The following is a 27,297-nucleotide window of genomic DNA, read 5'->3' as shown; positions in this document are numbered from 1 at the left end:
AGAGGTCAGAGGAGAATGGGCAGACTGGTTCAAGATTATAGAAAGACAACAGGAACTCAAATAACCAACCAAAATCTCTGAGGAACGTTTCCAACACCTTGTTGAAAGTGTGCCATGAAGAATTCAGGCAGTTCTGAAGGCAAAAGGGGGTCCAACCTTTTACTAGCAAGGGGTACCTAATAAAGTGGCCGGTGAGTGTAATAATATGTTCAAGTACAGTGATCTAACAGTGGCTTGTTTTTATTGTTTACATTCCCCTAATGTATAAATACTTCTTCAGTTACGTTTGTGTATAGAGTGTTTTTTAAAATCATGCCACAATATCAAGTTCAGTCAGATTTTATGACTGAATAATTTGCTAAAGAACTACAACTAACTCACTGAGAGGTCACGTCTTTTACGAAATGCTCATAAAAAGAACAAACCGTGTAAAAAAAACAACAATTAAAAAAAGAGTGGAGAGCTTTTCTTATGACAGCGGCTGAGTGAGGATAGAAGCTGTTCCTGTCACTGGTTTTCTGTGTTTTCCGAGTTCACTCTGTCCTGGAAGATGTAGAGGTTGTTTGTTGCTGCTATGGCGATGATGTTCTCTTCGGGATGCCAGGCCATGTGCAGGATTTTCTTAGTGAAGTCTAGGCTGTCCACCCCCACGTCGCCTCGGCGGCGACGACCCCCGGTGTAAACCCGGCGGGTCCGCAGCACGGCCCTGGGCTTGCTGCTCTCCCTCCAGGCCTCCAGGGTGACCCCACGACCTGTCTCCCGGTCAAACATCCGGAAAAAACTGTTATACGCTCCAGTCATGATCACACTGAGGGGCAAAGAGGGGAGAGATAGAAACGCAGTGAGGGGACGGAGAACACGAACACAGGAGCAGGACATCTGGAAGCATGGATATCAGATTAAATAGTCATACAGAGACAAACTACACAGAGATTAAATCACCGCGACATGGTTTGAGATGAGTGTGTGATGATTTACACATGCGGTTAGCGCCATGCTGATTGGTGGGGTATACACTTCCATTACGTCTGAGCTACCTTAGCCTCGTATCATATACATCTAAAGCAGCAAACTTCAGATACCAAGCATGTCTCAGCTGATGGACTGTATTAAGGGTGAGGGGGGAGGGACTGTGGGAATCTGAGGTTTGGATGAACTATCGCATCAAAGTGAAACATGGGCTTACCTATCCGTGCTGTTCCACACGCACTCAAACTTGTCAAAGATGCAGTCGTTCTCGTATAGCGAGCAGAGTTTACTGCGCAGGTATTCGTGCACCTGAACACACAGTATAACAGGTTAAAGATTACGGTGTCAGAGTCAGAGATTATGACTGGTTACAGCAAGGGTACAGATTTCATCTGATTAGAGATTACAACAAGGTTAGAAATTACAGCAGATTAGAGATTCCAGCAGGGTCAGGGATTACAGGAGGGTTAAAGATTGTGGTGAAGTTATAGGTTACAGTAGATATAGAAATTACAGTGGATTAGAGATTATAGCAGTGTCAGAGATAACATCAGATTTAGAAATTACAGTGGACTAGAGATTACAGTGAGGTTAGAAATTACAGCAGGGATAGAGATTACACGATTTTAGAGATTACAGCAGGGTTAGAGATTACACGATTTTAGAGATTAGAGCAGGGTTAGAGATTAGAGCAGGGTTAGAGGTTACAGTGGATTAGATAGCAGGGTTAGAGATTACAGCAGGGTTAGATGTTACAGTGCATTAGATAGCAGGGTTAGAGATTACAGCAGGGTCAGAGATTACAGCAAGGTTAAAGATTGCGGTGAAGTTAGAGATTACAGTAGATTTAGAAATTACAGTGGATTTGAGATTATAGCAGTGTCAGAGATTACATCAGATTTAGAAATTACAGTGGACTAGAGATTATAGCAGGGTCAGAGATTACAGCAGGGTTAAAGGTTTAGGTGAAATTAAAGATTATAACAGAACTACAGATTACAGTGAGGTTAGAGATTACAGCAGGGTTAGAGATTACACGATTTTAGAGATTACAGCAGGGTTAGAGATTACAGCAGGGTTAGAGGCTACAGTGGATTAGATAGCAGGGTTAAAGATTACAGCAGGGTTAGAGGTTACAGTAGATTAGATAGCAGGGCTAGAGATTACAGCAGGGTTAGAGCCTACAGTGGATTAGATAGCAGGGTTAGAGATTACAGTGGATTAGAAAGCAGGGCTAGAGATTACAGCAGGGTTAGAGGCTACAGTTGATTAGATAGCAGGGTTAGAGGTTACAGTGGATTAGATAGCAGGGTTAGAGGTTACAGCAGGCTTAGAGGCTACAGTGGATTAGATAGCAGGGTTAGAGGTTACAGTGGATTAGATAGCAGGGTTAGAGGTTACAGCAGGCTTAGAGGCTACAGTGGATTAGATAGCAGGGTTAGAGGTTACAGTGGATTAGATAGCAGGGTTAGAGGTTACAGCAGGCTTAGAGGCTACAGTGGATTAGATACCAGGGTTAGAGGTTACAGTGGATTAGATAGCAGGGTTAGAGGTTACAGCAGGCTTAGAGGCTACAGTGGATTAGATAGCAAGGTTAGAGATTACAGTGGATTAGATAGCAGGACTAGAGATTACAGCAGGGTTAGAGGCTACAGTGGATTAGATAGCAGGGTTAGAGGTTACAGTGGATTAGATAGCAGGGTTAGAGGTTACAGCAGGGTTAGAGATTACAGTGGATTAGATAGCGAGGTTAAATATTACAGCAGCTGTTTAGCATGTGTGTTTCTGGGTTCATGTTTATCTTATGTCAGGGTGACTTGATCCCTTCCCTGCCTTGTGCCACATTGGTGGAGAATGCGGGCATGTCTTACTGGTAACCGGGTGAATCCCAGGAGTTGCCTGCATGTGTGTACTATTAGCTATTTTTATTCATTCCGTTTTTACTGGAAAAACGCAGAGGAAAAGTTAGGAAATGACCAAACCACGGGTACCCACAGCAGTGCTGCTCTGCTCGACTAGCTGCTTTGGGCTTGTGCAAGTGAGTTCACAGTGGGATTGAGCAGCCTTGCCTTTAGGTTGACTCGATGACCAACTGACCAACCAATCTGGGATGAAAGAAAGCACCTGTATCTTGCAAAGCAAGGGCGGCCCTAACTGTGACTGAGCAGTGCCTCACTACTGTTGTCCAGACAAAACCCCATGCACCATCATCAAGATGAGTAGAAGCAATGCACCCCAGTGAGGGACTGCCAGTCCCCAAGCCTTCGTCTGATACTGAAAAGACCACACTGAACTGTTGCAGTGGGACCGACAGAACATAACCCTTTTCCTTAACAGACTGATTGTGTGTCCTCCTTCATCCTGCAAAGCCATTGCCAGGTCCACTAGTCCTGACCAGATTACTGTTGCCTGGGATGACCAACAGGGAGTGGGCTCTGACTGGTCATGGCCCTCTCACTGCAATTGCCAGATACCTGCCACAGGACTCTCCTCCTGTCCAAATCTGGCCCTAGTCCTGGTCATTTCTCACCTGGCAGCAAGCCAGGTTTGTATGGTAGGGTGAGGGGCCAGGTGTTTAAGGTTCTTGGCAGGAAGCTGAGGGATTTCCCTAGGCCCCATGGCTGGTACAAGTGGAGGAGGACTGGAGTAGATCGAGGGAGAGCCAGCCCTCCTCATAACCTCATGAGAGGGTTCTCCTGAACCAGGATCAACAGTGCTGCTGGGCTACAGAATACACCTCAGTAATTAGTAATTGGTAATTAGAGCAGGAATAGATAATGACAGGTAAGTAATTACAGGTGGTTAAGGGTTAAAAGCAGGTTTAGAGATTAGAGAAGTGTTATAGATTGAGTTAGGCTACAGATTACATTAAACTAGAGCTTCAGTTTATCTAATGAAATGCTTTTGATGTCTCTTTTTAGGAGGGCAGGCGAAGATGGATGGTTTCAGCTGGCCACCAGAGATGGCCAGTGATGCATCTTATTCATTTCCATGCACTTAAGTCATTTTTAGTGGATTTGTCATTCTTTTTTCAATACTTTCAAATACTACAGATTGATTACTACTATTGATCACAGAAGTATTTTAGTGAGGGAATTAATCTGTTTCTCACCTGGTAGGTCTCCACAGGGCCCTTCTCCATGTTGAGGTCCCACACCTTCACAGTGAGGTAATCCCGTGTGAGCAGGTAGCGCCCGCTGTGGCTGAACTTCACGTCCGAAACGGAGGAGATGATCTCTGAGAAAAAAGAGCGATTCCCTGGATCCTCTGGCTCCTCGAAAACTGTGAGAGAACAAGCACAGCTCCAAAATCCAGCCTAAATTCTTTAGGAGAGCACAACGTAGAGGCCTACAGGTCTCAATTACATCTCATTACTTTAAAATAACTTAGAAAACAAGTGATCCCAAGATTTAAAACATGATTACTGTGTGTTGGTACCCTGTTCCTCAACCCTCATCCTTCATATAAAGTGCTGCTCATAATTACTCAGATGAAACAGTTCTGTATTCATTATTTTTCAAGGAAAGGTCTCACAGTAATATCCTCATGGTGAAAGAGACCCTTATTAATAGAGGTCTGCACACCCACGGCTTTCTGTGGGACCTGCCTTAATATTTTGGAGCGCGGGACAAATTTTCACTGTTGCATGTCGAAGCAGGTGGGAAACTCACTGCAGTGAGTTAAAGGACCTATGAGGAGAAATCTTCACAGTGGGCCTGATGACCATGACTGTGTCACATACTGGACATTAGTTGGCCTTGATGGAGCTGCATGGGCGGGAGCGGGATAACGCTTCAGTTATGGACAGTAGTGGGACAAATGATTCTGATTTTCTGCAAGAGCGGGCGGACAAGTTGGCGGGCAGGCGGACGGGTGGGAGCAGGACTAAAAAATCAATCCCGTGCAGACCTCTGCTCACAGTTGCAGATACAAGCATGTATGTGTGTTCTCACTCTTAGCATGTCTGTCACACAGTGCGGATGCCCTCATGTCGCAGAGTCTCAGAGTCCCTTTGCTGCTGCTGTAGATGAACAGGTGGCAGTGGTGGGGGTGGAATTCCGCCGCCGTTATCACCTCCGTCAGGTCCTCCATGTTCACTGGTTTAATGTCCACAATGTCTGAGGAGGAAGTCAAGGACACCAGGCTGCTCATTGTTAGCATGTGAACCTACTCTAAGTCAGCACTTTCCAATGCAAATACGTTAAAGAAAAAGTTCATCCTGTGTCCGTCAGCAAAGAAATATCTGGAGTCTTTTATCACTTTTGGCATCAGAACAATGTGCTGAGAATTCATGGAAGGTTATATCCCACCAACCTGAATAGAGCAAACTGCTACTGTATTGTGTTACTGAACTTGGCTTCCTATTTTCCTGTTTCTCATTCAAATTACGTTGCTGGCTCATTTAAGGTGGAATGGACAATATGAATGCCAACTTAAGCTTCTTGTCCAGTTTCTCTAATAGAGTTAACTGTGGATACACTGTTCTCTATAAACATGGACTAGAAGCATTGGTCAGTTTTCATAGACAGCAGTGAACGAGTTTAAAGCAAACTGGCGAGATGTGAGATATAATCTTCCACTGCTTGCTGCTCCATCAGCCTCAAAACTAAAACAAGCAAAAACTTCAGACACCAAACATGGCTTGACTGATTGACTACAATTATGGTAAGGGTGACTCTGGGGGTGAAGGGCAATCCGGGGACTCAGGGAATTGGGATTATTTTCAAAAGTATTGCTTTGATGAAGCACCACAGCGATTGTGTCTTTCTGCCCACAGTCACGGTGCGCTTTTATAGGACAGAGTTTCTTTAATGAATTATTTAAATGTTTCCATCAATGTTTCATTTCTAGGTCAGAATTCATATAGCACACACACACACACACACACACACACACACACACACACACACACACACAGATCTCTTTCCAGAAAATTGTTTAAATCCAACATTTCAAAAGGACGTTTACAGATGGGTCACCACACTGGTCATCACACGTGTCATTTAACACCATACATAAAAGCCTGGAGGCGAGGCGGGGTGTGTAGAGTCAGTCCAGCTTAGAACAGATCATTTCAGTGGATTCTGGTTCAGTTATGCTCCACAGACAAGAGGGGTACTGCCCCACTAACAGTGGGTGACTGTATCCTGGCTATTAAAAATAGGACACTGGGGGCAGGAGGGTGGTACCATGGAGGCTGTACAAAGCAAATGGCAACATGAAAGCAAAGCCAAATTCTGGTCATTGTAGGCAACCCAGAAATCCCAGCCAGATGTTCTTTTTTCAGGTCCTAAAAAAGGACATGAGCTGAAAAAAGAGGACGTATGGTCACCCCATTCCCCATTTTACAGCATTTTGTAGTCCCTTTCTTTCAGTTTGATGCTACAACTGAATCGAACATTTCACACTGTTTCATCAGCTGTGACTGAACAAAAACACTGACACTGATTTAACAAAACCACTAAACTCTTTTTTTAAACGTTACAGGTTTGTTGAATCTTTTGTTCTGGAAAACACCTTTGACGTTGTTTATCACTCGTGCGTGCACAAACCAATTAGATTTGCAGCCACTGCACATGGCAGTAAACAATAATGACCACACGTATAATTGACCTGGAGATGTGTGCATTAAATGTGCATGTCTATTAACTCTGATGTGAGACAGGATTTTACTCAGTGATGAACAGACTGTTAAAAAGTCCAATATGAGATTATTCTGCAGTACTGCTCCTCTCCACTAGATGTTCCCATTCTCCACAAAATGTACCCCAGTGCATGTCCAGTAATGTCCATGTGTGTTAGTATGTAAGGATACTGAAGCTGTGGTCAGGTACGTCCAGGTGTGTTAGAGCGTAATGTCCAGGTGTGTTAGAGTGTAACGTCCAGGTGTGTTAGAGTGTAACGTCCAGGTGTGTTAGGGTGTAACGTCCAGGTGTGTTAGAGTGTAACGTCCAGGTGTGTTAGGGTGTAACGTCCAGGTGTTTTAGAGTGTAATGTCCAGGTGTGTTAGAGCGTAATGTCCAGGTGTGTTAGAGCGTAATGTCCAAGTGTCCATTTAGAATTTGGAACCATTTGTCACTGTGTGTGCTTTGCACACTGTGGAATTAGACCTCTGCATTGAACCCATCACTGCAGTGAAACACCCACATGCATACACACTAGTGAACACACACCCTAGGGGACAGTGAGCACACTTGTCCTGAGCAGTGGGCAGCCCTATCCACGGTGCCTGGGGAGCAGTTAGGGGTTATGTATCTTGCTCAAGGGCACTTCAGTCATGGACTGTCAGCCGAGGGGATCGAATCAACGACCTTCCGGTCACAGGGCTGGTTCCCTGACCTCCAGCCCACAACTGTGTTAGAGTGTAATGTGTTAGAGTGTAACATCCAGGTGTGTTAATGTAACGTCCAGGTGTAATAGAGTGTAACGTCCATGTATGTTAGAGTGTAACGTCCAAGTGTCAATTTAGAATTTGGAACCATTTGTCACTGTGTTTTGCACACTGTAGAATTAGACCTCTGCATTTAACCCATCCATGCAGTGAAACACCCACATGCATGCACACTAGTGAACACACACTAGGGGGCAGTGAGCACACTTGCCCAGAGCAGTGGGCAGCCCTATACATGGCACATAGGAGCCATTGGGGGTTAGGTGCCTTGCTCAAGGGCACTTCAGTCATGGACTGTCAGCCGAGGGGATCGACTCGACGACCTTCCGGTCACAGGGCTAGTTCCCTGACCTCCAGCCCACGACTGTATAATAGTGTAATGTCCAGGTGTGTTAGAGTGTAATATCCAGGTGTGTTAGAGTGTAATGTCCAGGTGTGTTAATGTAATGTCCAGGTGTGTTAGAGTGTAATGTCCAGGTGTGTTAGAGTGTGATGTCCAGGTGTGTTAGAGTGTGATATCCAGGTGTGTTAGAGTGTGATATCCAGGTGTGTTAGAGTGTGATGTCCAGGTGTGTTAGAGTGTGATGTCCAGGTGTGTTAGAGTGTAAGGATACTGAAGCTACGGTCAGTAATGTCCAGGTGCCACATGTTGATCCTCAGATCGTCTGCAGAGAGGTACGTTTCCCCATCGCTGTTGACGGAAATGGAGTTAACATGGTATGTGTGACCATTAGCGAACACGCGGCGGGGACGGACCTCCACCATCAGATCTGTGGGCTTTAATACTGGGACCTACAACAAACACAAAATCCATCAGTACAAGTAAACACAGGCGGACACAAGCAAACAGTCCAGCTTTTGTCCCCACGAAGTGGTACGTAAACAGTGTGTGTTTGCCCAGCAGTCGACTACAGCTATTTCCATGATCATGCTACACCCAGTTTCACGGTAACACTACACTTGTTTCCATAGTTATGCAGGTTGCGCTTCACTCTAATATAGTTTATTAGCCCAGACTTATCAGTACATTTCTGACCAATGGGAGGCAGTAATGCACCTGTAGTGAGGTGACTGTGGAAATGTCCTTTAGCCGTCCCTCTTCGTCCTTCAGGTTGTAGCCCTCTGGCCGCCGGTCCCTCTCGCTCACCTTCCACAGCTTTATGGTCTTGTCTGTTTTAAAGATTAAAAGATGGAAAGTGGATCAGGTTTCCTGATCAGATCAGACCTGTATCCCACCTCGGTGTCTAAGACTCCCCCACCAGGTTGGGGGGAATAAAGGCTAACTGGGAGTTCAGAGCTCAGATTAAGCCAGCTAGTTCTTTCAACTACAGGACTATTGCTGAAAAGGTTGTTTAGCCTGATCCACATTTGGAATGAGGCACAACGAAACGGAGCTCATCAACAAATCAGGAACGCTTAGTTGCGAAAGTGACCTTGCAGGTGGCTGGGCCTGATCGAAGGAGACTTGGCCCTTTGGCCATGCTCACCATTGGTGGAGAGGAGGAAGTGGGCAGCGTTCTGCTGGGGCAGCCAGCGGATCTTATTGATTTTCTCCTCGATCTCCAGACTCTTCAGGTAATCAAAATCCGGCTCATGGCTCTGGAACGTGCTGTAGACATTGTACTCTCCCACTTCCGCAAGCTCCTCCTCTTCTCCTTTAACCTGACACAGACAGAGATAAACGCACACTCGTCTCATTTCTGCTTTCAGAGCGCAGCAGTAAGGAAAAACAGATCAAAAGTACTCAAATGCATTAGTTGCACCTCCAGGAAGTCTCAGTGCTGGAAATTTTAAGTTCCAGATTTGTACCATAAGATTAACCGTATAGATTACAGCAGTGTTCTGTTCATCTTTAACAAGGATGCCAGTAAAGCTAGAGATGTAGAGGTGATGTAAGTAACTGGCCAATGCTTTAAAAAGAGGCATTTTATCAATCTGGAATTTTCAACCAGAGTGAAGCTGTAGATGCTGACGCAGTTCATATTATAATTAAATGGTTTTGTTCAATAATATATTTTAAAAATGGGAAATAAAAATCAGCAAAGAGAAACAATCAGTATTTGCTTAGCCCCGATTGAATAACCAGATTTCACCTACCTCAGGTTCCCTTCGGAAGATGACCACTCGCCCCCCCTTGTCCCCTGTGGCCAGAAGGTCCCCTGTCTGGTTAAACTCCACCGTAGAAATGACATCAGCTGGAGATACAGGAAGTGCTCATTAGACACAAGGAGAGACGTTTTAACAATGAAAGCGTTTTGGTAACAGGTGTTTTATTAACAGTGGTGTTTCAGTAATGTAGATGTTTTAGTAACAGAGGTATATTAGTAACCATGCTATTTTAGCCACAGTATTGTTTTAGTAACAGTATTGGTTTAGTAAAAGTGTTATTTTAGTATGAGTACTGGTTTATTAACAGTGGTGTATTAGTAACATTACTGGTTTATTAACAATGTTATTTTTAGTAACATTACTGGTTTAGAAACAGTATTGGTTTAGTAAAGGTGTTATTTTAGTATGAGTACTGGTTTATTAACAGTGGTGTATTAGTAACATTACTAGTTTATTAACAGTGTTATTTTAGTACCATTACTGGTTTATTAACAATGTTATTTTTAGTAACAGTATTGGTTTAGTAACAGGTGTTTTAGTAACAGTGGTGCTTCACTAACAGTGTTGTTTTAGTAACGGTATTGGTTTAGTAACAGAGTGGTTTTAATAACAGTGTTGGTTTAGTAACAGTGTTACTTTAGTAACAGTGGTGTTTAATAAACAGTGTTGTTTAAGTAACAGTATTGGTTTAGTAACAGTGGTTTTAGTGATAGAGGTGTTTTAGGAACAGTGGTGCTTTAGTAACAGTACTGGTTTAGAAACAGACTTATTTTAGTAACAGTGTTGTTTTATTAACAGTATGGTTTAGTAACAGTGTTATTTTAGTAACAGTGTCGATTTAGTAACAGTGGTTTTAGTAATAGTGGTGTTTTAGTAACAGTGGTGTTTTAGTAGTTTGTTTTGTAACAAAGTTGTTTGAGAAACAGAGGTGTATTGCTAACAGCATTGTTTTAGTATCAGTGCTGTTACACGTAAAACAGAGGTGTTTTAGTAACAGTGTTGCTTTAGTAACGGTAATACTTTAGCAAGTGTTGCTTTTGTGATCGTATTAGTAACAGTGTTGTTTTACTAACAGTGTTGTTTTAGAAACAGTATTAGTTTAGTAACAGTGTTGTTTTACTAACAGTGTTGTTTTAGAAACAGTATGGTTTAGTAACAGAAGTGTTTTAGTAACATTGTTGGTTTAGTAACAGTGTTGTTTTAGAAACAGTATGGTTTAGTAACAGAAGTGTTTTAGTAACATTGTTGGTTTACTAACAGTGTTGTTTTAGTAACAGAGTGGTTTTAGTAACAGTGTTGTTTTAGTAACCGTGTTGTTTTAGTAACAGTGTTGTTTTAGTAACAGAGTGGTTTTAGTAACAGTGTTATTTTAGTAACAGTGTCGATTTAGTAACAGTGGTTTTAGTAATAGTGGTGTTTTAGTAACAGTGTTGTTTTGTAACAAAGTTGTTTGAGAAACAGAGGTGTATTGCTAACAGCGTTGTTTTAGTATCACTGCTGTTACACGTAAAACAGAGGTGTTTTAGTAACAGTGTTGCTTTAGTAACTGTAATACTTTAGCAAGTGTTGCTTTTGTGATCGTATTAGTTTAGTAACAGTGTTGTTTTACTAACAGTGCTGTTTTAGAAACAGCATTAGTTTAGTAACAGTGTTGTTTTACTAACAGTGTTGTTTTAGAAACAGTATTGGTTTAGTAACAGAAGTGTTTTAGTAACATTGTTGGTTTAGTAACATTGTTGGTTTAGTAACAGTGTTGTTTTAGTAACAGAGTGGTTTTAGTAACAGAGTGGTTTTAGTAACAGAGTGGTTTTGTAACAGACTTATTTTAGTAACAGTGTTGTTTTAGAAACAGTATTGGTTTAGTAACAGAGGTGTTTTAGTAACATTGTTGGTTTAGTAACAGTATTGGTTTGGTAATAGTGTTGTTTTAGTAACTGTATTGATTTTGTAACAGACTTAATTTATTAACAATGTTGTTTTAGTAACAGTGTTATTTTAGTAACAGTGCTGTTTTTGAAACAGTTTTGGTTTAGTAACAGAAGTGTTTTAGTAACAGTGGTGTTCACTCAGACTTAGATAGAATTTTTTGGGACTACATTCGAGTTCAGATAGAATTTTGTGGGCTGCAGTCAGATTCAGACAGAATTCATTATTACAGTTTTTCAAAATATTCATATATCTGTGGTGATATATGAATGTGAATGTGGTGCTATGAGTATACTCCAGGTTGAGGCTGTAGTGAGGGAGTGCATGAGTACGTGAGCGTACGTACCCTCGGTGACGTAGTCTCGGAGGAAGCTGTGGTTGAGTTTGGAACTCTCTCCGTCCTCACCCATGAGCACCAGCGGGGTGTGTGTGTATGTGTGTGTGTGTGCCCGTCCGGTCCGTCGCGTCCCGCCGTCCTGAGGCTCCGCCCATGCTGCCGCGGCCTAGCAGAGCGGTCTGCTGCACGGCATGCTGGGATACAGGAGGCCTTTGGTAGAAGGAAGAGGAAAAGCGTCCCGGAGATGAATCAACACCGACCTACAACAAGAGTGTGTGTGTGAGGATGAGTGTGTACACTCCAACTGTCAGGCAAACACACACACACACACACACACACACACACACACACACACACAAACCTACCTATTTCTCCACTGATGCTCCTCCAGCTCATCGCCCGGAACACGGTTGTGTGTGTGTGTGTGTGTGTGTGTGGTTGTTCCTGGTCACGGTGGTATGGTCACTCTTCCTCTCTTTCTGTCTTCGTGTGAAGGCTGCAGATGTTCCTGGGTGCGGTGGAGTCGTAGAGTCCTTGAAGGAGAAGCCGACAGCCACAGAGGAATGAAGGATGCAAGATCAAAGAAGGAGAGCAAAACGTTCTTCTCCCACTCGATAAACGACAGGAAGGCCTGAGCGTGTGTGTGTGTGTGTGTGTGTGTGTGTCCTGTTCGTTTTGCTGCAGTGTGACAGAGTATGTGTATGTGTGTGTATGTGTGTGTATGTAAGTGTATGTGTGTGTGTGTGTGTGTGAGAGTGTGTGTGTGTGGGAAAGAGAGAGGTGGAGAGAGAGAGAGAGAGAGAGAGAGAGGATACTGCTGAGCATCTGTACAGCATCACTATGCAACTGCAGCCTCCTCCCCAATCAGCCAATCACAGCCCAGCTCCACACTGAAGCTCCTCCCACTGCAGGTGACAAGAGGAATGAGCTGATAGGGAGGGAGCGAGAGAGTGAGTGAGGGAGGGAGGGAGGGAGGGAGTGAGGGATGGGGGATGGGTGGAAGGATAAAGGTACACAAGCTAATAGCACAAGAGGAGGAAGAAGGGGAGGAGGAAGGAGAGAGAGAAGACTGAGAGAATGAAAGATGAAGAAATGAAGAAACGAGGGCTGAGCCAGATGGATACGGGACAGAAGAAAGCCTGGAAAAGATCACAAACAGGGAGAGAAAAGAAACAAGCACGCTCAAAAAATTGGGGTAAAAATGCTCCTGTAGCTCCCTCTAGTGACCATGAGATGATAACGCAGCATGTAGAAATACTTCCACTACCACCACTGCTAACACCACTATTAAAAAATAGTAACAATATTACTAAAAAGAAGAAGAAGAATAGATAGAAGCACCGGTGTTCACTGCCTGCAAGGTATTTCTGCCTGTTGCACCTCTGCTGGTGCCAGTGGGCTGCAGGGTCATCAGCTGGGAGCTGCTCTTCACAGGTGTTTTGCCCTTTTAATCCCAGAGCATCTCTGGGTGGTGGGGCAGCAGTAGAGATATCATCCTACCACTCCCTCTGGCTGGCCCTAAACCCTTTCCAGCATATGAAAGTACTAATACCATTGCTACCACTACTAGTATACTAATAATACAAATTATGATAATAATAAGAAGAAGAAGAAGAAAAAGAAGAAACAGAGATGTTTATTTTTATGTAAATCCTGGTCATTGGCCTTAACCTTTTACATGGCCTAAGAATAGCTCAGCCTATTTGTATTGAAGTCCCTGTAGTTACTGAATAAAAAGCCTTAGTATGTAAAAGCCTGGGATTTTAAGGGGTCAACGAAACTCTACTGAAAAGGCCTCAGGCCACCTCTTATGTATGCAAGCGTCTCACAAAAGACCTTACACTTCAGCACCTGGAACCCCAGAGCTTTGAGTGTATACATCCATCCATTTTCCAAGCCGCTTCTCCGTCAGGGTCGCGGGGGGGGTGCTGGAGCCTATCCCAGCAGTCATCGGGCGGAAGGCAGGATTGGGTGTATACAGTCATCATTAAATCGTACCAAGTTAATTTAATTAAATGTCCCTTATTCGTCCCACAATGGGGAAATTTCACCTCCGCATTTAACTCATCCGTGCAGTGAAACACCACATACACACTAGTGAGCACACACACACACACACACACTAGGGGGCAGTGAGCATACTTGCATGGAGTGGTGGGCAGCCCTAGCCCCAGGGAGCAGTTGGGGGTTAGGTGTTGTGCTCAAGGACATCTCAGTCATGTGCTGTCAGCTCTGGGGCTCAAACCAGCGACCTTCTGGACACAGGGCCGGTTCCCTAACCTCCAGCCCATGACATTATTAGACTAGTGATAAAGTTATTCATCATGTTTATACCCAGCAAACAGCCCCAGCTCAGGCGCCAGCAATGTCTGAGCCTACCCGAACAGTCAAGGTTTACGGGAGGTGAATGAATTTGCACAGTAAAAATCAGAGAACGAAGAAAATGAAGTTCCAAAGAAGCAAAAGAAGGGTTCCGCTGAGGTTTCACTTTGGTTGCACTGAGGTTCCAGAGTCTCATGAGGAAGTGAAGAGCTCAGGAACTGGCCAGAACAAAAACTGCGCTGTTCCATCACACTCCAGGAATCAGTGTAAACACACAGGCAATTTCTGCACAGCCCATCCGAGTGACGACCCACTTCAACTTTTTCATTGCCAGAACTAACGTCTCTCTGAAGCCTGTCATCATCTGCTCATCTCTCAGCCTCCTCTCTGTTCATTTCTTGGAAATCCCTGATCTCCCAGATCCTCTTTGAATTGCAGGGTGATCAGCGTTTGTCATGGTTCTGATTCTCTCAACTGCATGAAAAAGTCTGAAGGGTCAGTTTCACGTGTCCCTCACCTACTCATCTCAATGCAGAGAAACAGGGAGACTCTTTCTGTTATTCTGCTTCTAAACTGTAGAGGTCATATCACTTTTTATTAGACAGTCGAGCTCAAAGCTCACGTTTAATAAACATCTGAAAACATCTTTAAAATTTGACGTCTCTTTGGTGTTTATCTTTAATCATATCTCTGCTATTCTCCTGTATGATTTTTCATTAATAGTCATAGTTTCTTCCATTATTGGTAGAATAGGCTCAAACAAGTGTACAAAATACCTCCTGGTCATCGGGGGTCTCATATCAAGTGGCTACTCCAGCGCTTGCCAGCTGCTAACTCGCTCCCCAGTGTTTGGGTTTGAATAGGACTTAGTGTTTGGGTTTGAATAGGAGTTGGTGTTTGGTGGGTAGTTAGCATTTGGGGTTAGTGAGGAGTTAGCGTTTGAGTTGGTAAGGTGTTTAAATTTGGGTTTTGTAGCATGTCAGCATTTGCTTGGGATTTATCATTTTGGTTAAGTAGGGAGTTAGCATTTGAGTTTGATGGGGAGTTAGTGGCTTGGTTTGATGGGGAGTTAGGGGCTTGGTTTGATGGGGAGTTAGTGGCTTGGTTTGATGGGGAGTTAGTGGCTGGGTTTGACGGGGAGTTAGTGGCTTGGTTTGATGGGGAGTTAGTGGCTGGGTTTGACGGGGAGTTAGTGGCTTGGTTTGATGGGGAGTTAGTGGCTGGGTTTGATGGGGAGTTAGTGGCTGGGTTTGATGGGGAGTTAGTGGCTTGGTTTGATGGGGAGTTAGTGGCTGGGTTTGATGGGGAGTTAGTGGCTGGGTTTGATGGGGAGTTAGTGGCTTGTTTTGATGGGGAGTTAGTGGCTGGGTTTGATGGGGAGTTAGTGGCTGGGTTTGATGGGGAGTTAGTGGCTGGGGTTGATGGGGAGTTAGTGGCTTGGTTTGATGGGGAGTTAGTGGCTGGGTTTGATGGGGAGTTAGTGGCTGGGTTTGATGGGGAGTTAGTGGCTTGGTTTGATGGGGAGTTAGTGGCTGGGTTTGATGGGGAGTTAGTGGCTTGGTTTGATGGGGAGTTAGTGGCTGGGTTTGATGGGGAGTTAGTAGCTGGGTTTGATGGGGAGTTAGTGGCTGGGTTTGATGGGGAGTTAGTGGCTTGGTTTGATGGGGAGTTAGTGGCTGGGTTTGATGGGGAGTTAGTGGCTGGGTTTGATGGGGAGTTAGTGGCTGGGATTGATGGGGAGTTAGTGGCTGGGTTTGATGGGGAGTTAGTGGCTGGGGTTGATGGGGAGTTAGTGGCTTGGTTTGATGGGGAGTTAGTGGCTGGGTTTGATGGGGAGTTAGTGGCTGGGTTTGATGGGGAGTTAATGGCTGGGTTTGATGGGGAGTTAGTGGCTTGGTTTGATGGGGAGTTAGTGGCTGGGGTTGACGGGGAGTTAGTGGCTTGGTTTGATGGGGAGTTAGTGGCTGGGTTTGATGGGGAGTTAGTGGCTGGGGTTGATGGGGAGTTAGTGGCTGGGGTTGATGGGGAGTTAGTGGCTGGGATTGATGGGGAGTTAGTGGCTTGGTTTGATGGGGAGTTAGTGGCTGGGTTTGATGGGGAGTTAGTGGCTTGGTTTGATGGGGAGTTAGTGGCTGGGTTTGATGGGGAGTTAGTGGCTGGGGTTGATGGGGAGTTAGTGGCTTGGTTTGATGGGGAGTTAGTGGCTGGGTTTGATGGGGAGTTAGTGGCTGGGTTTGATGGGGAGTTAGTGGCTGGGTTTGATGGGGAGGTAATGGCTGGGTTTGATGGGGAGTTAGTGGCTGGGGTTGATGGGGAGTTAGTGGCTTGGTTTGATGGGGAGTTAGTGGCTGGGTTTGATGGGGAGTTAGTGGCTTGGTTTGATGGGGAGTTAGTGGCTGGGGTTGACGGGGAGTTAGTGGCTTGGTTTGATGGGGAGTTAGTGGCTGGGTTTGATGGGGATTTAGTGGCTGGGTTTGATGGGGAGTTAGTGGCTGGGTTTGATGAGGAGTTAGTGGCTTGGTTTGATTGGGAGTTAATGGCTGGGTTTGATGGGGAGTTAGTGGCTTGGTTTGATGGGGAGTTAGTGGCTGGGGTTGACGGGGAGTTAGTGGCTTGGTTTGATGGGGGGTTAGTGGCTGGGTTTGATGGGGAGTTAGTGGCTGGGTTTGATGGGGAGTTAGTGGCTGGGTTTGATGAGGAGTTAGTGGCTTGCTTTGATGGGGAGTTAGTGGCTGGGTTTGATGGGGAGTTAGTGGCTTGGTTTGATGGGGAGTTAGTGGCTGGGTTTGATGGGGAGTTAGTAGCTGGGTTTGATGGGGAGTTAGTGGCTGGGTTTGATGGGGAGTTAGTGGCTTGTTTTGATGGGGAGTTAGTGGCTGGGTTTGATGGAGAGTTAGTGGCTGGGGTTGATGGGGAGTTAGTGGCTGGGGTTGATGGGGAGTTAGAGGCTGGGTTTGACGATGAGTTAGTGGCTTGGTTTGACAGGGAGTTAGTGGCTTGGTTTGACGGGGAGTTAGTGGCTGGGTTTGATGGGGAGTTAGTGGCTTGGTTTGACGGTGAGTTAGTGGCTGGGTTTGATGGGGAGTTAGTGGCTGGGGTTGATGGGGAGTTAGTGGCTTGGTTTGATGGGGAGTTAGTGGCTGGGTTTGACGGGGAGTTAGTGGCTTGGTTTGATGGGGAGTTAGTGGCTGGGTTTGATGGGGAGTTAATGACTGGGTTTGATGGGGAGTTAGTGGCTTGTTTTGATGGGGAGTTAGTGGCTGGGTTTGATGGGGAGTTAGTGGCTGGGTTTGATGGGGAGTTAGTGGCTGGGGTTGATGGGGAGTTAGTGGCTTGGTTTGATGGGGAGTTAGTGGCTGGGTTTGATGGGGAGTTAGTGGCTGGGTTTGATGGGGAGTTAGTGGCTTGGTTTGATGGGGAGTTAGTGGCTGGGTTTGATGGGGAGTTAGTGGCTTGGTTGGATGGGGAGTTAGTGGCTGGGTTTGATGGGGAGTTAGTGGCTGGGTTTGATGGGGAGTTAGTGGCTGGGTTTGATGGGGAGTTAGTGGCTTGTTTTGATGGGGAGTTAGTGGCTGGGTTTGATGGGGAGTTAGTGGCTGGGTTTGATGGGGAGTTAGTGGCTGGGTTTGATGGGGAGTTAGTGGCTGGGTTTGATGGGGAGTTAGTGGCTGGGGTTGATGGGGAGTTAGTGGCTTGGTTTGATGGGGAGTTAGTGGCTGGGTTTGATGGGGAGTTAGTGGCTGGGTTTGATGGGGAGTTAGTGGCTGGGTTTGATGGGGAGTTAGTGGCTTGGTTTGATGGGGAGTTAGTGGCTGGGGTTGACGGGGAGTTAGTGGCTTGGTTTGATGGGGAGTTAGTGGCTGGGTTTGATGGGGAGTTAGTGGCTGGGGTTGATGGGGAGTTAGTGGCTGGGGTTGATGGGGAGTTAGTGGCTGGGTTTGATGGGGAGTTAGTGGCTTGGTTTGATGGGGAGTTAGTGGCTGGGTTTGATGGGGAGTTAGTGGCTTGGTTTGATGGGGAGTTAGTGGCTGGGTTTGATGGAGAGTTAGTGGCTGGGGTTGATGGGGAGTTAGTGGCTTGGTTTGATGGGGAGTTAATGGCTGGGTTTGATGGGGAGTTAGTGGCTGGGTTTGATGGGGAGTTAGTGGCTGGGTTTGATGGGGAGTTAGTGGCTGGGTTTGATGGGGAGTTAGTGGCTGGGGTTGATGGGGAGTTAGTGGCTTGGTTTGATGGGGAGTTAGTGGCTGGGTTTGATGGGGAGTTAGTGGCTTGGTTTGATGGGGAGTTAGTGGCTGGGGTTGACGGGGAGTTAGTGGCTTGGTTTGATGGGGAGTTAGTGGCTGGGTTTGATGGGGATTTAGTGGCTGGGTTTGATGGGGAGTTAGTGGCTGGGTTTGATGAGGAGTTAGTGGCTTGGTTTGATTGGGAGTTAATGGCTGGGTTTGATGGGGAGTTAGTGGCTTGGTTTGATGGGGAGTTAGTGGCTGGGGTTGACGGGGAGTTAGTGGCTTGGTTTGATGGGGGGTTAGTGGCTGGGTTTGATGGGGAGTTAGTGGCTGGGTTTGATGGGGAGTTAGTGGCTGGGTTTGATGAGGAGTTAGTGGCTTGCTTTGATGGGGAGTTAGTGGCTGGGTTTGATGGGGAGTTAGTGGCTTGGTTTGATGGGGAGTTAGTGGCTGGGTTTGATGGGGAGTTAGTAGCTGGGTTTGATGGGGAGTTAGTGGCTGGGTTTGATGGGGAGTTAGTGGCTTGTTTTGATGGGGAGTTAGTGGCTGGGTTTGATGGAGAGTTAGTGGCTGGGGTTGATGGGGAGTTAGTGGCTGGGGTTGATGGGGAGTTAGAGGCTGGGTTTGACGATGAGTTAGTGGCTTGGTTTGACAGGGAGTTAGTGGCTTGGTTTGACGGGGAGTTAGTGGCTGGGTTTGATGGGGAGTTAGTGGCTTGGTTTGACGGTGAGTTAGTGGCTGGGTTTGATGGGGAGTTAGTGGCTGGGGTTGATGGGGAGTTAGTGGCTGGGATTGATGGGGAGTTAGTGGCTGGGTTTGATGGAGAGTTAGTGGCTGGGGTTGATGGGGAGTTAGTGGCTTGGTTTGATGGGGAGTTAGTGGCTGGGTTTGATGGGGAGTTAGTGGCTGGGTTTGATGGGGAGTTAATGGCTGGGTTTGATGGGGAGTTAGTGGCTTGGTTTGATGGGGAGTTAGTGGCTGGGTTTGATGGGGAGTTAGTGGCTGGGTTTGATGGGGAGTTAGTGGCTTGGTTTGATGGGGAGTTAGTGGCTGGGTTTGATGGGGAGTTAGTGGCTTGGTTTGATGGGGAGTTAGTGGCTGGGTTTGATGGGGAGTTAGTGGCTGGGTTTGATGGGGAGTTAGTGGCTGGGTTTGATGGGGAGTTAGTGGCTTGTTTTGATGGGGAGTTAGTGGCTGGGTTTGATGGGGAGTTAGTGGCTGGGTTTGATGGGGAGTTAGTGGCTGGGATTGATGGGGAGTTAGTGGCTGGGTTTGATGGAGAGTTAGTGGCTGGGGTTGATGGGGAGTTAGTGGCTTGGTTTGATGGGGAGTTAGTGGCTGGGTTTGATGGGGAGTTAGTGGCTGGGTTTGATGGGGAGTTAATGGCTGGGTTTGATGGGGAGTTAGTGGCTTGGTTTGATGGGGAGTTAGTGGCTGGGGTTGACGGGGAGTTAGTGGCTTGGTTTGATGGGGAGTTAGTGGCTGGGTTTGATGGGGAGTTAGTGGCTGGGGTTGATGGGGAGTTAGTGGCTGGGGTTGATGGGGAGTTAGTGGCTGGGATTGATGGGGAGTTAGTGGCTTGGTTTGATGGGGAGTTAGTGGCTGGGTTTGATGGGGAGTTAGTGGCTTGGTTTGATGGGGAGTTAGTGGCTGGGTTTGATGGAGAGTTAGTGGCTGGGGTTGATGGGGAGTTAGTGGCTTGGTTTGATGGGGAGTTAATGGCTGGGTTTGATGGGGAGTTAGTGGCTGGGTTTGATGGGGAGTTAGTGGCTGGGTTTGATGGGGAGGTAATGGCTGGGTTTGATGGGGAGTTAGTGGCTGGGGTTGATGGGGAGTTAGTGGCTTGGTTTGATGGGGAGTTAGTGGCTGGGTTTGATGGGGAGTTAGTGGCTTGGTTTGATGGGGAGTTAGTGGCTGGGGTTGACGGGGAGTTAGTGGCTTGGTTTGATGGGGAGTTAGTGGCTGGGTTTGATGGGGATTTAGTGGCTGGGTTTGATGGGGAGTTAGTGGCTGGGTTTGATGAGGAGTTAGTGGCTTGGTTTGATTGGGAGTTAATGGCTGGGTTTGATGGGGAGTTAGTGGCTTGGTTTGATGGGGAGTTAGTGGCTGGGGTTGACGGGGAGTTAGTGGCTTGGTTTGATGGGGAGTTAGTGGCTGGGTTTGATGGGGAGTTAGTGGCTGGGTTTGATGGGGAGTTAGTGGCTGGGTTTGATGAGGAGTTAGTGGCTTGCTTTGATGGGGAGTTAGTGGCTGGGTTTGATGGGGAGTTAGTGGCTTGGTTTGATGGGGAGTTAGTGGCTGGGTTTGATGGGGAGTTAGTAGCTGGGTTTGATGGGGAGTTAGTGGCTGGGTTTGATGGGGAGTTAGTGGCTTGTTTTGATGGGGAGTTAGTGGCTGGGTTTGATGGGGAGTTAGTGGCTGGGTTTGATGGGGAGTTAGTGGCTGGGTTTGATGGGGAGTTAGTGGCTGGGATTGATGGGGAGTTAGTGGCTGGGTTTGATGGAGAGTTAGTGGCTGGGTTTGATGGGGAGTTAGTGGCTTGGTTTGATGGGGAGTTAGTGGCTGGGTTTGATGGGAGTTAGTGGCTGGGTTTGATGGGGAGTTAATGGCTGGGTTTGATGGGGAGTTAGTGGCTTGGTTTGATGGGGAGTTAGTGGCTGGGGTTGATGGGGAGTTAGTGGCTGGGTTGATGGGGAGTTAGTGGCTGGGATTGATGGGGAGTTAGTGGCTTGGTTTGATGGGGAGTTAGTGGCTGGGTTTGATGGGGAGTTAGTGGCTGGGTTTGATGGGGAGTTAGTGGCTGGGTTTGATGGGGAGTTAGTGGCTGGGTTGATGGGGAGTTAGTGGCTTGGTTTGATGGGGAGTTAGTGGCTGGGTTTGATGGGGAGTTAGTGGCTGGGTTTGATGGGGAGTTAATGGCTGGGTTTGATGGGGAGTTAGTGGCTGGGTTGATGGGGAGTTAGTGGCTTGGTTTGATGGGGAGTTAGTGGCTGGGTTTGATGGGGAGTTAGTGGCTGGGTTTGATGGGGAGGTAATGGCTGGGTTTGATGGGGAGTTAGTGGCTGGGGTTGATGGGGAGTTAGTGGCTTGGTTTGATGGGGAGTTAGTGGCTGGGTTTGATGGGGAGTTAGTGGCTTGGTTTGATGGGGAGTTAGTGGCTGGGGTTGACGGGGAGTTAGTGGCTTGGTTTGATGGGGAGTTAGTGGCTGGGTTTGATGGGGATTTAGTGGCTGGGTTTGATGGGGAGTTAGTGGCTGGGTTTGATGAGGAGTTAGTGGCTTGGTTTGATTGGGAGTTAATGGCTGGGTTTGATGGGGAGTTAGTGGCTGGGTTTGATGAGGAGTTAGTGGCTTGGTTTGATGGGGAGTTAATGGCTGGGTTTGATGGGGAGTTAGTGGCTGGGTTTGATGGGGAGTTAGTAGCTGGGTTTGATGGGGAGTTAGTGGCTGGGTTTGATGGAGAGTTAGTGGCTGGGGTTGATGGGGAGTTAGTGGCTGGGGTTGATGGGGAGTTAGTGGCTGGGTTTGACGATGAGTTAGTGGCTTGGTTTGACAGGGAGTTAGTGGCTTGGTTTGACGGGGAGTTAGTGGCTGGGTTTGATGGGGAGTTAGTGGCTTGGTTTGACGGTGAGTTAGTGGCTGGGTTTGATGGGGAGTTAGTGGCTTGCTTTGATGGGGAGTTAGTGGCTGGGATTGATGGGGAGTTAGTGGATGGGTTTGATGGAGAGTTAGTGGCTGGGGTTGATGGGGAGTTAGTGGCTTGGTTTGATGGGGAGTTAGTGGCTGGGTTTGATGGGGAGTTAGTGGCTGGGTTTGATGGGGAGTTAATGGCTGGGTTTGATGGGGAGTTAGTGGCTTGGTTTGATGGGGAGTTAGTGGCTGGGGTTGATGGGGAGTTAGTGGCTGGGGTTGATGGGGAGTTAGTGGCTGGGATTGATGGGGAGTTAGTGGCTTGGTTTGATGGGGAGTTAGTGGCTGGGTTTGATGGGGAGTTAGTGGCTGGGTTTGATGGGGAGTTAGTGGCTGGGTTTGATGGAGAGTTAGTGGCTGGGGTTGATGGGGAGTTAGTGGCTTGGTTTGATGGGGAGTTAGTGGCTGGGTTTGATGGGGAGTTAGTGGCTGGGTTTGATGGGGAGGTAATGGCTGGGTTTGATGGGGAGTTAGTGGCTGGGGTTGATGGGGAGTTAGTGGCTTGGTTTGATGGGGAGTTAGTGGCTGGGTTTGATGGGGAGTTAGTGGCTGGGTTTGATGGGGAGGTAATGGCTGGGTTTGATGGGGAGTTAGTGGCTGGGGTTGATGGGGAGTTAGTGGCTTGGTTTGATGGGGAGTTAGTGGCTGGGTTTGATGGGGAGTTAGTGGCTTGGTTTGATGGGGAGTTAGTGGCTGGGGTTGGCTGGGGAGTTAGTGGCTTGGTTTGATGGGGAGTTAGTGGCTGGGTTTGATGGGGATTTAGTGGCTGGGTTTGATGGGGAGTTAGTGGCTGGGTTTGATGAGGAGTTAGTGGCTTGGTTTGATTGGGAGTTAATGGCTGGGTTTGATGGGGAGTTAGTGGCTTGGTTTGATGGGGAGTTAGTGGCTGGGGTTGACGGGGAGTTAGTGGCTTGGTTTGATGGGGGGTTAGTGGCTGGGTTTGATGGGGAGTTAGTGGCTGGGTTTGATGAGGAGTTAGTGGCTTGGTTTGATGGGGAGTTAATGGCTGGGTTTGATGGGGAGTTAGTGGCTTGGTTTGATGGGGAGTTAGTAGCTGGGTTTGATGGGGAGTTAGTGGCTGGGTTTGATGGAGAGTTAGTGGCTGGGGTTGATGGGGAGTTAGTGGCTGGGGTTGATGGGGAGTTAGAGGCTGGGTTTGACGATGAGTTAGTGGCTTGGTTTGACAGGGAGTTAGTGGCTTGGTTTGACGGGGAGTTAGTGGCTGGGTTTGATGGGGAGTTAGTGGCTTGGTTTGACGGTGAGTTAGTGGCTGGGTTTGATGGGGAGTTAGTGGCTGGGGTTGATGGGGAGTTAGTGGCTGGGGTTGATGGGGAGTTAGCGGCTGGGTTTGATGGGGAGTTAGCGGCTGGGGTTGATGGGGAGTTAGTGGCTGGGGTTGATGGGGAGTTAGTGGCTGGGGTTGATGGGGAGTTAGTGGCTTGGTTTGAAACAATATGAATATAAGACAAGTAAGAAAAGTAAACTGATCGTTTAACACTTAAATACTAAAAAAAAAATTGTTTTAACAAATAATTAGAGCATTATTTTTACAATTAATCTGCTGTTGTCCTAGTTCCTTGATCTTTGTCCATGTGTCTGTTTTTTTGTGTTTTTGGAAGCTGGAGTGAGTCCCAGAGAGAGAGAGAGGGAGAGAGAGAGAGAAAGAGACAGCGGGAGAGAGAGAGAGAGAGAGAGAGAGACAGAGAGAGAGAGGGAGAGAGAGAGAGAGAGAGAGAGAGAGAGAGAGAGAGAGAGAGAGAGAGAGAGAGAGAGAGAGAGAGCGAGCGAGCGGTCATTAGCCGAGCTCTGCACCATAATCCACTTCTCTGAATGGACAAAATAGCCGTTGGCTGCAGTGATGCAGATTCACTCTGACGGATTAACTTTGTGCAGCAGATTAGTGGACCTGGTGTGACTCTGTGGAGGGAAGAGGTGGGTAGAGCTTTAGTTAAATATTTAATTCGGCTCTTCATCCTACTCCTCGTCCTCCTCTCTGTCTGCTTCTCTCTCGTCACCGATTGTGTGTTTTTTTCCTGAGTGGTATATAGAGCTGGTCTGTTTTTCTCATCATCATTTTAAGGGGACACCATGCCGTGCCTACACACTGAGAACCAGGTCAGGAACCCCACAGACCGCGAGTCCCCATCACACCCTGCCCCAGAGACCACACAGAGGAGTAAGAAGAAAAAGAAGGATGAAAGGCAGAGTGGGTGGGTTCTCCCTCCTCTGTGGAGCTTCCAGACAAAAACTGGGCAGCGGGGCTTCCAAAAGGCACTGGAGGGGGCAGTGGAGATACAGGAGTCATGGCCAGAAGACCACTCAGATGCTATCAACAATCCAAGGTACAAGTCACTTACAGACATTTACACTATAGCAGAGGAGCATTACTGTACAGTGAGTACAGTACAATACTGTATTTGCCATTATAGTACAGTACAATACTGTACTGGTCAACAAGTACAATTAATACAATACCGTATGGGATCTATACTATACTGAACATACAGTATAGACATATAGTACAGTACAATACTGTACTAGTCATTATAGTACAGTCATTACAGTATAATTCTGTATACAGCCATTGCAGTACAGTCAGCACAGTACTATACTGTACTGATCATTACAGTCTAATTGTGTATAAGGCCACTGCAGTAGAGTCAGTACAGTACTGGGTTGAATCAATAAAGTACAGTCATTACAGTACAATATTGTCCAGTAGTCGAGATAGTAAAATGTTCTATAGGTATACATTACAGGACAGTACTGTATTGGGCAATTTCAGTACAACACGATACAATATGATACTGTATGGGGTCATTAAAGTCCAGTCAATATAGTACAATGCAGTGTAATACTGTATGGGGTCATTAAAGTACAGTCATAACAGCACAATACTGTATGGACACATTACAGTATAATACTGTACAGTATAATGTGGGGGCATTACAGTATAGTCAGTACAGTACGGAACTGCATTGGAGGTTTCAGGTGCTATTGTGTAAATAAATTACTGCTTAGATTTGCTTTCAGTTATTACATGCATTGTTTTTAAACTGCTGCTTAGTGCATAACGATGAACAAGGCGTGATGTAGTATTATAATTATAATTATTATTATAATTATTATTATTATTATTATTATTATTATTATTAATGTTGTTGTTGTATTTTCTTTGAATGTAAAATTCATGATGTGGACCAACTACTGCTCAACTTAATATTTTACTAAAGCCCTCTTGGACCTCTAGGATGCCTCGAATGATGACGTACATACAAGTTGTGATTTTTTTGATAATGTAATATTAGCAACTCCACAGGTTGGGTATTAACCTCCACAGGTTGGGATAGTGTAGTGGGTAACACCTCTGCCTTCTACACTGTAAACTGGGGTTCAATCCCCACCTGGGCAAAACACCCTACACTATACCAATAAGAGTCCTTGGGCAAGACTCCTAACACCGCCTTGGCCTACCTATGTAAAATGATCAAATTGTAAGTTGCTCTGGATAAGACCGTCAGCCAAATGCCATAAATGTAAATGTAAATGTATTAATTCTAAACACAGTGCAGGTCCTCTACTAGTGTATTTTCTTTTGCTAACAGCCTTATTTCTTTTCTGTTAGGATGTCCTGTGGGGAGAACTTTCGTTTTGTGAAGATGTCTGGCTGGGTTCGGATGCACCCCAAGCTGAGCATGCTTCTACTAGGCAGGCGCAGGGACTCCCACCCTCCATGCGGCTCCTCTTGCAGACTTGCGCCCCCTGCAGCACTGGAGGGGCCATGGTTGTCTTTGTCTCTAAACCAGTTTGAAGACTGCAGTGGGGGTCATTTAGTGAGATCACTGCTGTTTCCAGAATCTTCCATCACACATCAGTACCACCAACAACAACCGGGAAGATCGCCATGCTCCGCTGGGCCTTGTGGGTTAGGCAAGTGCTGTGACTGGATGATGGGGCTGTTGGGAGGCAGATCCAGTCATCTGAAGTGGCAGGACGTCTGTCACAGGGTCTTGGTGCACATCTGTGATACTGTTGCAGCCGAACGCTGCTGCCTTGCCATGACAACCACAGACGAGGCTGGTGGTCAGGTTCTGGGACCCTTCTTCCAAACAACAAAGACCCAAAACCACACACACCCAGACTGGGAGAGAAGCATAATGGGATATGTAGTCAGCACAGGGTGGCCTCTGAATATCTCAGATGCTTATGAGGTAATCATCAACAAGTGCATAAGCAGCACGACTGCAGTAGAGTCTTTTCCTATATGAGGGCTGTTCAAATGAAGTCCATCTAAAATAATGAAAATCTTGTTGTTACGATGACAAGATTTTAGTTATTTGGTTAGAGTCAAGTCAAATTTATTTGTAGCGCTTTTTACAACAGATGTTGTCACAAAGCAGCTTCACAGAATTCCAGTAAAGACAAAGTTTTAACATGAATGTAACCCCAGGTGAGCAAGCCAGGTGCAATGGTGGCAAGGAGAACCTACCTCAGAGCTGAGGAAGAAACCTTGGGAGGAACCAAGGCTCACCAGGGGAGACCCATCCTCCTCTGGTCAAACTACCTACAAGTGATTATACTACTAATATTAATAGCAGTAGTGTTAGTAGTAGTAATAGCTAGGAGTCCATGAGAACTTCAATGTGGGGTGGGCAACTAGTCCAAGGTAGGTGGTGGTAGCTGGGGCGTGGGCAGCTGGTCTGAAGTGAATAGCAGGAGGGCTCGACAGTCAGTCATCCTTCAGTGTCCGGCCAGACAGGTGGGCAGTCGTTTACTCGGACTCATCGCTAGTCCCATTAGGGTCTTGGTGAGGCCTGGCTATGGTCTTATTGCTGATCTGGATATGGTCTCAGTGTTGGTGTACTTAGAAACTTGGTGCTAGTCTGGATACAGTCTATGAACATTGGGCTTACAGTAAGTTAAACAATCGCTCAACACAGCGTTTGTGTTTCAAGCAACGTATTACACAATTGAAATTAGAGATTTGCAAATTAATTAACAAATTCAAACTTTATATTTCTTGTTTCTTATGTTTTATAGTTTTACAAGTTTGTTTAGTTCAGTGGAGCTTGTAGGAAAAAAGTTGGTGGACAAAAGGTTAGACAAGGGGAGTGTGAAAAGTGAAAAATAAGATCATGGGATAGCTAGAGGGGAATCCATCATTGATCTACATTCAGCCTCTAATCCCAGTTTGTGCCAGACAGCCAACTGAGATATGTTTAGCCTGGATAAAGGATGGAGGTGTCTGTAGAAAAGATCTTAACATTTCTCTCTTGCGCAGAAAGAACATTACACAACCTCAGCAGTTCATGTCAGGTTCCAGTTGTC

General features: G+C 46.4%; 2 protein-coding genes across 4 annotated transcripts in view; one reads left to right on the top strand and one right to left on the bottom strand.

Annotated features, from left to right (window-relative positions):
- Window positions 1-81: 81 nt before the first annotated feature.
- On the bottom strand, window positions 82-12,644 carry ppp2r2ca (protein phosphatase 2, regulatory subunit B, gamma a). Of its 2 annotated transcripts, none has more exons than XM_037532934.1 (10): window positions 12,098-12,644; window positions 11,742-11,992; window positions 9,458-9,555; window positions 8,848-9,022; window positions 8,418-8,530; window positions 7,975-8,152; window positions 4,923-5,087; window positions 4,082-4,251; window positions 1,187-1,278; window positions 82-808 (listed from the first exon to the last, which is right to left on the bottom strand). In XM_037532934.1, the coding sequence occupies exons 2-10, from the start codon at window positions 11,803-11,805 to the stop codon at window positions 508-510; spliced, it is 1,356 nt and encodes a 451-aa protein (XP_037388831.1). In that variant the 5' UTR covers window positions 11,806-11,992; window positions 12,098-12,644; the 3' UTR covers window positions 82-507. The 2 variants fall into 2 exon arrangements, with proteins under 2 accessions (XP_037388831.1, XP_037388832.1); XM_037532935.1 differs by having other exon boundaries at window positions 11,742-11,942.
- Window positions 12,645-12,742: 98 nt separating this feature from the next.
- pde5aa (phosphodiesterase 5A, cGMP-specific, a) overlaps window positions 12,743-27,297 on the top strand; it is a 33,391-nt gene continuing 18,836 nt past the window's right edge. The window contains exons 1-3 of one of the 2 annotated variants that reach the window (XM_037532927.1): window positions 12,743-12,927; window positions 24,050-24,311; window positions 25,595-26,180. In XM_037532927.1, the coding sequence (XP_037388824.1) occupies window positions 12,810-12,927; window positions 24,050-24,311; window positions 25,595-26,180 (966 nt within the window). In that variant the 5' untranslated portion in view covers window positions 12,743-12,809. Of the gene's footprint in view, window positions 12,928-23,786; window positions 23,902-24,049; window positions 24,312-25,594; window positions 26,181-27,297 lie in introns of those variants that run through there. The other variant, XM_017685588.2, reaches the window with a different exon arrangement.

The sequence above is a fragment of the Pygocentrus nattereri genome, chromosome 22 (genome assembly GCF_015220715.1).
Source record: "Pygocentrus nattereri isolate fPygNat1 chromosome 22, fPygNat1.pri, whole genome shotgun sequence".
In the NCBI taxonomy this organism is placed as follows: Eukaryota; Metazoa; Chordata; class Actinopteri; order Characiformes; family Serrasalmidae; genus Pygocentrus; species Pygocentrus nattereri.
The sequence above is the reverse complement of the archived record's forward strand: the minus strand, read 5'-3'. Positions and strand labels throughout refer to the sequence as shown.